This window comes from Centroberyx gerrardi, chromosome 24, assembly GCF_048128805.1.
Source record: "Centroberyx gerrardi isolate f3 chromosome 24, fCenGer3.hap1.cur.20231027, whole genome shotgun sequence".
Lineage (NCBI taxonomy): Eukaryota > Metazoa > Chordata > Actinopteri > Beryciformes > Berycidae > Centroberyx > Centroberyx gerrardi.
This window is the reverse complement of record NC_136020.1, coordinates 22,817,521-22,829,718: the sequence shown is the minus strand read 5'-3', so window position 1 is coordinate 22,829,718 and position 12,198 is coordinate 22,817,521. Positions and strand designations below refer to the sequence as shown.

Sequence of the window (12,198 nt, the reverse complement as noted above, 5' to 3'; positions counted from 1 at the left end):
AATCAAATAAAACAACCTGAAGAGAAAATCACTCATTCATTCATTCATCATTATAATGGATTACAAGCCAAAAAGATTGAGAACCGCTGCTTTAGACCACAGACTGTTTGATAAAGTTGTTTTTGATCCCAAGGACCCCTATCTGAGGAGAGTCTGGGGTTAAACCTTTACAATGGCTTTATTCCAGTGTATTAACCAATGGAAACGTGAAAATCTCCCTAAAACACAATGTACTTGTTGAGTCCATCATGTATAAGGGAGATTTTCATCATACAGTCATATTGTGTACTTCTAGAAAACTTTCCCATAGGTTAATACACTGGAATAAAGCCATGTTAAAGTGTTTGTGTAGTTTGTCTCTATTGCAGGTGGGGAGATAACAGTGAAACCTCTGATAAGAAAAGTCACTCTACTAGTCATTAGTACACACTTTATGTACTCAGTAACATTTCTTTATCTGGATGTGTGTGAGTCACCTGAGGGCTGAACACAACACAGCACTGAAACTTGTTTTTGTACAGTATGTAATTTATTTTAAGAGGTGATTCCCCTTCTCCCATGTGATATAACTGTTGAATGTTGTGGTTTTTTTTAGGCAGCAAAACAAATTGCCTCAATGAAGACTTTCAAGTTTACTAATCTAATCTACATTCTCTCCAAATGCGGATTTAAAGCGAACAACAACAACTGAAATTAAATCAGTCCTCATTTTTTGCTGGCGTCCCCCCTGGAGCCCTCTTGGGGACCCCTGGGAGTCCCCCGGACCCCAGTTTGGTATAAGCAGCGGTCCGGGTTGCGCTGGCTGACCTCCTTCTCCATTGAGATGCGGGCTGTTACGCAACACTCAGAGCGGCTCGTGAATGCAGATTGAGTCCTCGAACCCGAGAGGGGAAGGTCGAGGCAGATCAAGCACCAAGGAAATTGAAACTGAATATTCATGAAGACTGAACTGGAGACAGTCTGCCGGCGCGTTACACAAAATTATGTTTATTGTGTTATTATTTCGCTGCCAGACACTCACTCAAACTGCATCGCTCTGTTTATGTTGAATGTTTTTTTTTCCATTTCATGTCCCGAAATGCCTGGTGGATTTAATAAAGTTTGAAAAGGCTGAAGCGCTGTTCTCCTTACAGAAATGGAGAATTATAGTGATAGCATGGCAGATAAAGCAATTACCATGAAGTAAGATAAGGCGCGCGCGCACACACACACACACATACACACACTACAAGTCCCTACAGGAATATCACAGGAATATTATAGTGATTTTTCATTAGGCGCAGACTTCCATCTCTAAAACGAGCAAACTGAGAGCTTTACCATAATCCTCTCGAGGATTTCTGTCTATCGGTGCATTATGAAAACCCGCTGGCGGACAACAGGTCTGGTCATCTCCACATTTCATCGCAGAGCATTGCGGCGCTCGCTCTCCCCAAGAGGGACGCACCTCACATGAAAACAGGCAGGCGGACTCACCAGAAACCGCTGAATGCTGCAGTCCCGCTCCCGGTGGGAAAATGCTGCGCGGGATGGAAAATAAAAAAGTTGACAGGTCCGCCGATCAAAAACGACGCGTTTGACCTTCCCGAATGCGCCAGATGCGGACGCGGCGCGCCGGCGGACGGACGGAGAGATGGACGGAGAGATGGACGGAGAGATGGATGAGCAGCTGCTGTCAGGACGGACCGAGCAGCAGCTCAGACCGGGATGAATGAATCCCCCAAAACGGAGGATCAGTGGAAATATACGGAGCGGAGCGGAGCGGCGGGAGCTCCTGTTGAGCCACTTCACACTCTGGGCTGGTTCTGTTTGTGTCTCCGGACAAAAGTGCTGCATGCCGCTGCATCTCCGCACTGTGGGACCAGAGCGACCTCTAGTGGAGGGACACGGCACCGCAGGCTGCAGGTTTAAAGGGGAATGACACCCATTTTTAAAGAAATTACAGAAAGTTATTCCCGTGACACAGAACAGCTGAGAACTTGCAGCACTCTCATCAAAACCTAGAAATCAGGAGAGAAAACCTTTGAATTACTGATGTGGTTGTGATGTCAAATCAGCAGCTGCTCCATTGACAATGAATGTGGACAATGTGGAGGACTAGTACCTGGGAGTGTACATTGACAATAAACTGAACTGGGCTAAGAACACTGAAGCCCTCTACAAGAAGGGCCAGAGCTGTCTCTACTTTCTGAGGAGGCCGAGGTCCTTCAACATCTGCCGGACAATGCTGAGGATGTTTTATGAGTCTGTGGTGGCCGGTGCTCTCCTGTTTGCTGTTGTGTGCCGGGGCAGCAGGTTGAGGGCAGCGGGTTGAGGGCAGCGGGTTGAGGGCAGCGGGTTGAGGGCAGCGGGTTGAGGGCAGCAGGTTGAGGGCAGCAGGTTGAGGGCAGCGGGTTGAGGGCAGCGGGTTGAGGGCAGCGGGTTGAGGGCAGCGGGTTGAGGGCAGCGGGTTGAGGGCAGCAGGTTGAGGGCAGCAGGTTGAGGGCAGCAGGTTGAGGGCAGCAGGTTGAGGGCAGCAGGTTGAGGGCAGCAGGTTGAGGGCAGCGGACGCCAACAGACTCAACAAACTGATCCGCAAGGCCGGTGACGTTGTGGGGGTGGAGCCGGACTCTCTGGCGGCGGTGTCAGAGAGGAGGATGCTGTCCAAGTTACGTGTCATCCTGGACAACGTCTCCCACCCACTCCATGACGTGCCGGTCAAGCACAGGAGTACATTCAGTGCGAGACTCATTCCACCGAGACGCACCACAGAGCGCCACAGGAAGTCATTCCTGCCTGTGGCCATCAGACTTTTCAACTCCTCCCTCAGAGTGACAGACGCTCTGAGTCAATAGACTGGATCTTGGACTTATTTCACCCCTGTCAGCAGCTTAATAACCCCATAATTTATCATTTATATTTTAAACTGTGCAATACTGATTCTGGTAACAATTTTGTGCAATAATTCAACTGTGCAATAATTATTTACTTATTTACACTGTTGTATATATTATAGTATGATGCACATATTTGTACATATTTCTTATTTCTCTTATTTCTATATTATTATTGTTATATATTGTAGTATAATGCACATATTTTATATATTTCTTATTTCTATTTTTCTTATAATTTCTCTATGTTTATATATATTTCTCTTCTAGAATGTGAGCAATTGCAATGTAAATCAATCTCCCCTCGGGGATCAATAAAGTATTTCTGATTCTGATTCTGAATGGGGCAGCAGTGACTTTGTGGAGCCATAAGATGCTGCAAGAAGATGATGCAAGGAGTTGAGTTGCCAAAACTCATATATTCAAATTCATATCCCAGCATTGCTAACAGGGAGGTTATAAATCAGAATTTAAACCTCATTTGGGTGCAACAACTCACACAAAAATGTTATGGTTCGACAAAGTCAGCGTCCCATTCACTCTCAATGGAGCCGCTCCTCATTTTACATCCCAGTCACATCACAGATTTAAGGCTTTTCTCTCTGATTTGTAGCTTTAAGAAAGAGTGATGCAAGTTCACAAGTATTGACTGAACTGTCCTGCAGCACAGGAAGAACGTGGATTTTTAAAGTAGGATAAATATTTATTAACCCATAAGGTTTTTTTTGTGAGTTCTTCCACCCACATGAGCTTTACATTCTGGTTTATTCCTGATAGCAATGCTGGAATGGAATACAGGCCTATAAACTTCATTTTGGTGTGAAAACTCAGCTCAGCATCTCATGGCTCCACAAAGTCAGATCCCCATTCACTGTCAATATTACATCCTAGTCACATCACTGATTCAAGGGTTTTCTCTCTGATTTCTAGTTCACAGACACTGACTGAACTGTCCTGGGGCAGAGGAATAATGTGAGTTGTTAAAATGAGTGGCATTGCCGTTTAAAGTGCCACAAATTCACACATGGGTGTCATTTTGGTTTCTCAGGACAGTGTTATGAAAAATGTGGTATCTCCCTTTGATAGCTCAGATGGTAGAGCGGAGGACTGTAGAGGCTTGATACTGAAATCCTTAGGTCGCTGGTTCGAGTCCGGCTCGAAGGAGAGGAGTGTTTTCCTGAATTTCCCTGAGGGGATCAATAAAGTGCTATCTCATCTTCTTCCATTACAGTTAGGCTACTAGTCACCTCATCAAAACTGTAATCAGTGGATTTTGATGACTTTGAATAGCCATATTTGAGGTAGAGACAATAAAAAGTGAAAAATTACAAAGTGCAAGAAATTTCAGGTTTTCATAGAAACACTAATTTTCTTCTGTGCCTCATTTTCTAAATCTGCAGAACAGCTGACAGTTTAAACCTTCTGAGTTTCTCCTTTCGCTTTAAGTGTTTCCAGAAGTAATCCTCTGATGTAAGCTGTATCTTATTTATTCTTTAAATCTCTTCTTAAGACTCACTTTTATTGACTGGCTTTTCATGTTGGCCTGAATGTTTTGAATTTTTTTTATTTTAATTTGTCTTTTATCCTTTTTATTCCTTGTATCTTTTTTCTTTTTATCCTTTTTTTAATCGTTTTAATTACTTTGGAGCTTTGTTATTTGTTTTTATTCCTTTTGTTCCATTCCTTCTTTTTATGTAAACTGTTTTTAGATAAATGCTGTGTGCAACAACAGTTTATTTGATCTTCTGAACTTCTAACGCGTCTCCAGGCGCAAAAATATCCATCTGGACAAGATTTTAAGACTGGAGATGAGAATAAATGAATTGTTTAGATTTCCTTTTTTTTTTTTTTACAGTATGCAGTCTATGTGTTTTACTACAGCGCCATCTCCTGGTCTCTCTCTCTCTCTCTCTCTCTCTCTCTGATCATCAATACTCGTTCTTGTTGCATCCTGACCCATGACGCACTTCACGTAAAATCTAGCCGCCGAAGCACGATTCCAAAACAAAAGATGACAGGACGGAGGACGAATAGAAACCCGGAAGTTTCCTCGCTAACCTGAAAACATCGAGGATGCATCTGATGGAGACTTGACAGACGAGAACGACTTGAAAGCCCCCGAGATTCACCGCTGTACCGGCGCATCACGTCCGAGCAGCGGAGCCGGTTAACAGCTGTGTGTCTTCTTTAATCAGCGCGCGACGTGAAGCACTAAACTGTCACTTTGATGAGAAGATCGTTCTCCTCGAGACGGCTCGGGAAGAAGTTTATCCACAAGGACACGTGGCGTCTCTCTCTCTCTCTCTCTCTCTCTCTCTCTCTCTCTCTGTGTTTCTCTCTCTCTCTCTCTCTCTCTCTCTCTCTCTCTCTCTGTGTCTCTCTGTCACACACACGCACGTGCACGCGCCCCCACACACGCAGAACAATTGCTGTATATTTGACCTGCGGTATAACACCTTTTCTAGAGACTTTGGTTCAACTGTAGCTACTATTATATTAACGGGTGCAAAACAATATCTGTAGAGATTTGTCAGAGTGTGAAGTGAATTATTTCTCCCTGACTGATATGAACCGAAACCTGAGGGAAACCCCTAACCACACACACACACACACACACTGCAAAAAATCATATCAACAAATTTGTTCTAGTATTGAGTCTTGAAAGCTTATTTTCTGTAAAATAAGTGAAACAATGCAGCGGGATGAGATATTCTCTCCTGTTTCCAATGCAAATCAACTTACTCCAAGTCTTTCCTTGGAGTCACGGTCACTTTCTTACCGGCGCATCGATCTGCTTCATGTCAAGATACAACTTTCCAGATTCAACTAAATTCTGTAAACAGATGTTTTGGGAACAAGTGGCATCTTTCACTTGTGTTGAAGAAAAGCATCAGTTGAAGACTCGGTATTTGAGTAGGTGACGAGTCGGGACGGATATTTTTTGCAGCGCATCAATCTAGCACGAGCGGAACTGTTTTTCTAAGACGCGCCGCCGGTGCGCTTTTACGCACAACTGTGGTGACAGAGCGGCGGAGAGCAGCGCGCCCTGCAGAGCCTCCGGGTGATGAGTCTCCACGAGCTTTAACACCGCCCGTCCCGCACCATGAGGCTGCTTCTGCTCGGTCTGCTTTTGACCCTCAGGGGGGAACCGGCTCGGTGCCGACGGGGGGAGGAGGAGGGGGATGCGGTCACTTTAGACGGGAACATTCGCCACTTCGCCGTCGCCAACAACTCTGTTTACGTCGCCACGGAGGAGAGGCTTTACCAGCTGAGCCGCAGCCTGGCTCAGGTCGGCAGTCTGACCCAGAGAGGCACCGTGGCGGGCGGGCAGGAGCCGGGGTACGGCCGCTTCCAGAGGGTTTCGGGATCGGATGAGGGGAACGCAACTTTCAGCGTGAACACACTGCTGCCGTTTGAGGAGAACGGCACTCTGATCAGCTGCGGCGTGACCGAGTGCGGCTACTGCGAGCTGCTGGACTTGGCGAACATCTCCAAGGTGCTGCACAAGGAGAACATCCAGGTGGGCTCGCTGAGGCGCCGCAGCGCGTCCGTCGGCTTCCTGGTGCAGGTGCAGGCCAGTCCGAGTCGGACCGAGACCTACATCCTGACCGCGATCCAGCAGGACCAAGACAGAACTATAGAGGATTTCTGCTTTTCTGACGTCCGGGCGGCAAGACTGCACAATACTAACAACAAGCATATGGGGGGCATATTCTCAGACGTGGATGGCACTGCTCACTCCGGGATCCAACGTGAGGGCGATGTGGAGTTTGTGGACGGATTTCAGATCAGTTCAACCATCTATCTGTTCTCCAACCTGCCCGCAGCGCGCAAAGTCCGCCTGCTTTGGCTGGAGAGCAAAGGGAGTAAGACCCAGACCTTCACGTCCCTGCGAGGCGCGTCTCTCCACCCGTCTCTCCACCCGTCTGCCGGGGGTGACGCTGAAGGCGCGGGGCGCAGCAGGCTCCTGGCCTCCTCGGTGATCCCGGGCGGCCCGCCGGTTCTCTGGACCGGCGTGTTCAGCCTGGACGGAGACCGAACCAACACGGTGCTGGTCGTGTTTGACATCAGCCGGGTCCCGGACCGGACCCCAGAGACTTATGTGGATCCAGACTTCTGCAGCAGTAACTGTAACAGTAACAGAAACAAGGACCAGGTGGGTAGCAGCACTCTGCAAAACATGAACCTTAATAAGCGTGTTGAGCCTTGTCCTGATTTCCTCAAAACAACTGAAGAAATCTGACAATGAGGTGAAATAATTCCCCGCTTTCCAGTGCAGTTTCACCTGTTCCAACAAGCTTCTGTGTCAGTATCTTGAAGCAAGTCAGAAGAAAGCAGATTACTCAAGAAAATGACCACATTTAAGAAATTTCAGGAAAAAAAAAACTGATTTGCACTGGAAAGAAGTGGAATTATCTCACCCCACTGTCAGATTATTTCATGTTTTAAGAAAGAAATAAGGTTTCAAGACTGAACAGGAGACTAAATGACAGAGTGTAACATGAAGAGCATCAAAGTGCCCATCCTTTACTCCTTTTATCCAAACCTGAACAAGAGGGTTCACCATATCATTCTGAAGGGGCAAAACACACCCCAGGTTTTCTGATGGGGCTCAAGATCAGAAAGACATTTCCACAGTGTAAATCAATACAGAACATGGAGATTAGTTATGACCACAGCTCCATCTCTGGTGGTGCAAGCTCATTTGAGGAAGGAACTAAGGGCGGATGACCATGAGGCTTGATTTATTACACAATACAACCACCATGACTAAAACACACACACACACACACACACACACACACACACAAACAAAAACAGTCGATTTTATAACTGAAGATGTCAAATATCTGAAACTTTAACAGGCATGACAGCAGTTATTTTTAATTATGGTGGCAGCAGACTGATTAAACTAGATAACTTAGTATTAATTAATTCGTTATTCAGTTCTTACATATTAATCAGCATATTAATTGATCATGACTGAAGCATATATAACTAGCTAATATGTTAATATATAGTTAGTTAATGGTTAATTAGTTGTTAATTAAGCATTAATTAGTGAAACTAAGGTAAATGTTATCCTTAATACTTGTTTTCCATCTGCAAGTCCTACGCTTCAGGAATCCACTGCTGCTCTCAGTACTGACATAAATCAGCATATTAGTTGACCATGACGAAGCATACTTAATAACTAATATGTTAACACATAGTTAATGTTTAATGACTAGTTAATTAAGCATTAATTACTGAAACGTTGCGTAAAGTGTCACCCTCACTACATGTTTTCTATCTGCAAGCCCAGGCTTCAGGAATCCATACAGAATCTGTACATCCACTGATGCTCTACAAATGTGTGTGTGTGTGTGTGTGTGTGTGTGTGTGTGTGTGTGTGTGTGTGTGTAGCCCCAGGTCCTGAAGTCAGTGGCGGTGCTGTTCAAGCAGAGCTTCATGACCTCGGTGCTGGCAGTGAGACAGAAGGCCTGGATGGTTTTCTTCATCGGGACGGGAGACGGGCAGCTCATCAAGGTTCTGTCTGAACATTACACATCCACTTTACCTGAAATTAATCTCTCAAAAACAGGTGATTATAAACACAAAGGCATTACTGTCTTGCAGAGGTGGGGACTCGAGTCACAGTTTGAATTGCTCGAGACTTGACTTGATGCATGAAGAGAAGACTTGAGACTTGACTTGACTTGGGTTCTGGTGACTTGGGACTTGACTCTGACTTGTACTTTGATGACTTGAAAAGGTTTCTAAAGTCTTGACTTGAGATCTTGTGTTTGTGTAAATGACTTAGATTGAAAGTGATGAGATTTGTTCCAGCGGACGACTGAATTTAAATTCTGTTTTCTGAATTTGTATGGAATGATTGAATTTATTGAAGTTGAAACTGATTATAGAAATCAAACTCATGATGCTCTTACCAAGTTTTTATCCTATTAAAACCATATTGCATTGAAAAGTCCTAGATATTTAGTTTTCTTTAAGATATTAAATTGATACTGGACTCTTGATTTGTTCTGACTTGACTTGCTGTTCTACATTTAGACTTGAGACTTGACATTAATGACTTGGACTTGACTTGGTAGTCTACATTTAGACTTAGGACTTGACTTGAGACTTGTGCCTCAAGACTTGAGACTGACTTGGGACTCGAGCAAAGTTGACTTGGTCACACCTCTGCTATTTTATAAGCAAAGGTATTAAGATGATCCATATCTTCAATAGGAACCCATTATGTCCTTTAATTTCATGCCAGTAATGTAAGAGCAGGAGTCAGTTTTTTCAGATTGGATATCTCATTTTGTAAGGAAACTGTTCACATCTTATCATCTCTCATAAGAGCCTGCAAACTAATGTCCAATTTCTTAAATTAGATTCACTCTTCCGCTTTTGTGTCAAATCACCCGTCCACATCTTCCTTCCATCTCTAACACGATTAATATCAAACAGAAACTCTTTATGCACAGTTTCCTCTGATATAACTCAGATGATGAAGGAAGTGAACAAAAGTCTGGAGAAGCCCCACAGTAACACAGTACAGTAACACTCTCCTAGACACATGAGTTTGCTTTCACCACAACCGCTAATAATAATGAGGTGGGGAATTATTGAATGAGATCTTGTGGTCGAGGTGTAAAACTAACTGTACGTGCAGATTAAGCACGAAATCTTCACTTTGCGTGGCTTTGCTCTATCAAAAGTCATCAATTGTTGCCGTTTCACCCGGTGCGTTTTCGGGTCAAGCATCAGAGCAGATCCTCTGTTTATTTAACATTATTTGCTTTTGTATTTTAGCATTTTCTTTGATTAATTTTCCCAAATATAATCAATAAATGTCTGGAAAATATAATCTTGACATTAAGCTTTACTCCAGCAAGCTAGCTAGCTAAGTGGCTACAGTTATTTGGATGTGATGGGATAGGTAGACTAGCTAGCTACATGTTGTAAACAAAAAAAGAACGTTGAATGGGATATCTTATCGTACAAATTATTATTTCTGGAGGGACAATACAAGGAATACAAGTAATTCTCTCTTTCATCTTGCATTCAAAGACAAAGTGGAACTAGGAACAAAACTTTAATGATTGGGAGATTTTGAGAGCCAGATTTTTGCTGTGACTATCATGCTCATTTGCATAATATTGATTTTCAACTTTTGCTTGTCACAAATCATGCAGCTGGCATAACAGCAGGTTCAGTGCCAGGGGAGTATAGGGTTGATCAGTGAGAGCGTGTTTAAACCAGTTCAACCAAACCTGATGGGAGGAGCCCAGTTCATAACCCCAAAAACAAACTGTCTTTCTGCAAACCCCCTTCCTCAAACATCGGAGCTTCCTAAATCGGCACTTACCCTAAATAGCAAATAGCATCACATCCTGTGTATTGGTAAACGACAAAGTCAGTCAACACAGTAAAAGCCACATGATGTGGACAAAGAAACTGAATGGAAACTGCAGCATGAGGTTTTCAGACTGTAGAGGTTTCTGCTGTGAGCTGCACTTCCTGGTGTGGTTTTGATCTGAATCAGAAGACAACACAACACCCCCATCAGGACCGAGAGGCATCACTGGGTCAAAGTTGTCCTCAAGAACCTTAATGCTAGCAGTCATTAGCTTTGGTCTTGACCCCTAAGAGCTGGAACCACAGTCATGCCGGGAAATGCAGCTCCGCCTCTACAGAATCACCACAGTCATCGATTGATTGTGGCTGGACGTTATGTCGTTTCCATTATTTTGTCCGTACAAGTCTTGTTTGATATATGTCTATTGATATATATATGTCTATATCTATTCTGTACGTAGAAGTTTTTAAAGACAGAGTTATATGGGAAAGTGTTGTGGGCAGATTGGAGCTTAATTTCTACAAACTTTTCTCAAAGACAAAGCTGCTCTGGGGGCAGAAATAATCTGATTGGTTGAGTGAAACGTCAGTGGGCGGAGCCAAAGAATCACAGTTACATACAATCTATCCATACTAAGTTATCTAGGTTAGCTAGTTAGCTAGCTGCTGACCTTCAACATCATGAATGCCATGGCCATGAAGGAGTAAAAGAAGCCATTGCCATTTATATTTTTTATTTTTATTTTGACCAGAGTTCCTTGTTTGCAGTTCAGGTTTGCCGGTTAGCTAGCTTGTTTTTTGGCTCCGCCCATTGAGGTTTATCTCAACCAATGAGATTACTTCTGCCTCCAGTAAATGTTTGTATAACTGAAACTGTAATCTTCTTGTCAGCTTGCTGTGGACAAGGCCTATAAGACCGTCTGTCCCAGGGTGCTCTACAGGGCCGATAATGACCGGCAAGTGTCTCCCAGAATGCACCTGGACCAAGTGGATCGTAAACATTTCTACGTGGCTTTAGGAAACCAGGTAGGTTGCACTGTACATATGTGTAACACAGTATATGTAAGGCTGTGAACAACGCTAGAAGATTTTAAAACCGGTGTGATTTATCAGATTTTTTTGTAAATCTAATCACACTAGACGATTAATCGCATGCTTAACGATATAACTCTGATTATTTCGCTGACTCCTGAAACATCGCTGACGTCAGGACCGCTAATCTCGTAGGAACTCGCGTGATCCAATGTGAATTAATATGTATTAATTTGCACATGAATGCAACATGCAGTAGTATTATACACTGAAAACGAAAATAATTTGGGTAAAACTGTGGCTGGAGAAACGCCGTCAGTGTGGGTTAAGGCTGTCGGCTTTAACTGGAAAAAATTTAATGTTAGCTAAACAAGTAACTTATGTTGATTGTGTGATAGGTGTTCCCAAAGTTTTTAAGTTCAAGGACATTAAACAGGGACAGCAGTTCCCAAAGTTTTTAAGTTCAAGGACCTTGAATAGGGAAAGGGGTTCCCAAAGTTTTTAAGTTCAAGGACGTTAAACAGGGACAGCAGTTCCCAAAGTTTTTAAGTTCAAGGACGTTAAACAGGGACAGCAGTTCCCAAAGTTTTTAAGTTCAAGGACCTTAAATAGGGAAAGGGGTTCCCAAAGTTTTTAGTTCAAGGATGTTAAATCAGTAAAATTTTATCTGTAAATGCCTTCTACTACCAGATACTTTTTGCCGATCGTTGTTCCCTACAAGCCTCCGATCGTGTTTTCCCCTCCGATCGTCTGGACGGAAAATCTGTTTGAAATCGGCCCAATAATCCTCTAGAGCAGGGGTTCTTGCGACCCCCTTTTGAGGATAAAAAAAACAAAAAAACTTGTTTTTCAGATACGTTTTTGACTCTCTCTCTGCCGGCTGTTAATGTCAGCATCTTGAGATTTGACGCTCCCACCGATCAGAAATCATCTACACAACCAA

The 12,198-nt window shown here is 43.7% G+C and overlaps 2 protein-coding genes and 1 non-coding gene across 5 annotated transcripts in view; 2 read left to right on the top strand and 1 right to left on the bottom strand.

Annotated features, from left to right (window-relative positions):
• The window catches only part of rerg (RAS-like, estrogen-regulated, growth inhibitor), a 65,343-nt gene that overhangs the window by 49,362 nt on the left and 3,783 nt on the right, over positions 1 to 12,198 (bottom strand). Inside the window, exon 1 of one of the 3 annotated variants that reach the window (XM_078282187.1) lies at positions 5,653 to 5,709. The exons of 1 other annotated variant lie outside the window; for it this stretch is intronic. The gene's annotated coding sequence lies outside the window, so the exon portion shown is untranslated. Of the gene's footprint in view, positions 1 to 1,476; positions 1,777 to 5,652; positions 5,710 to 12,198 lie in introns of those variants that run through there. One more of the 3 variants, XM_071898470.2, reaches the window with a different exon arrangement.
• trnay-gua (transfer RNA tyrosine (anticodon GUA)) lies at positions 3,950 to 4,037 on the top strand. The gene is given in 2 exon segments: positions 3,950 to 3,986; positions 4,002 to 4,037. It is a non-coding gene; the product is annotated as a tRNA-Tyr (tRNA).
• Positions 5,906 to 12,198, top strand: part of plxnc1 (plexin C1) — a 37,558-nt gene continuing 31,265 nt past the window's right edge. Inside the window, exons 1-3 of the mRNA XM_071898462.2 lie at positions 5,906 to 7,029; positions 8,280 to 8,402; positions 11,115 to 11,249. Of these exons, the coding sequence (XP_071754563.2) occupies positions 5,977 to 7,029; positions 8,280 to 8,402; positions 11,115 to 11,249 (1,311 nt within the window). The 5' untranslated portion in view covers positions 5,906 to 5,976. The remainder of the gene's footprint in view (positions 7,030 to 8,279; positions 8,403 to 11,114; positions 11,250 to 12,198) is intronic.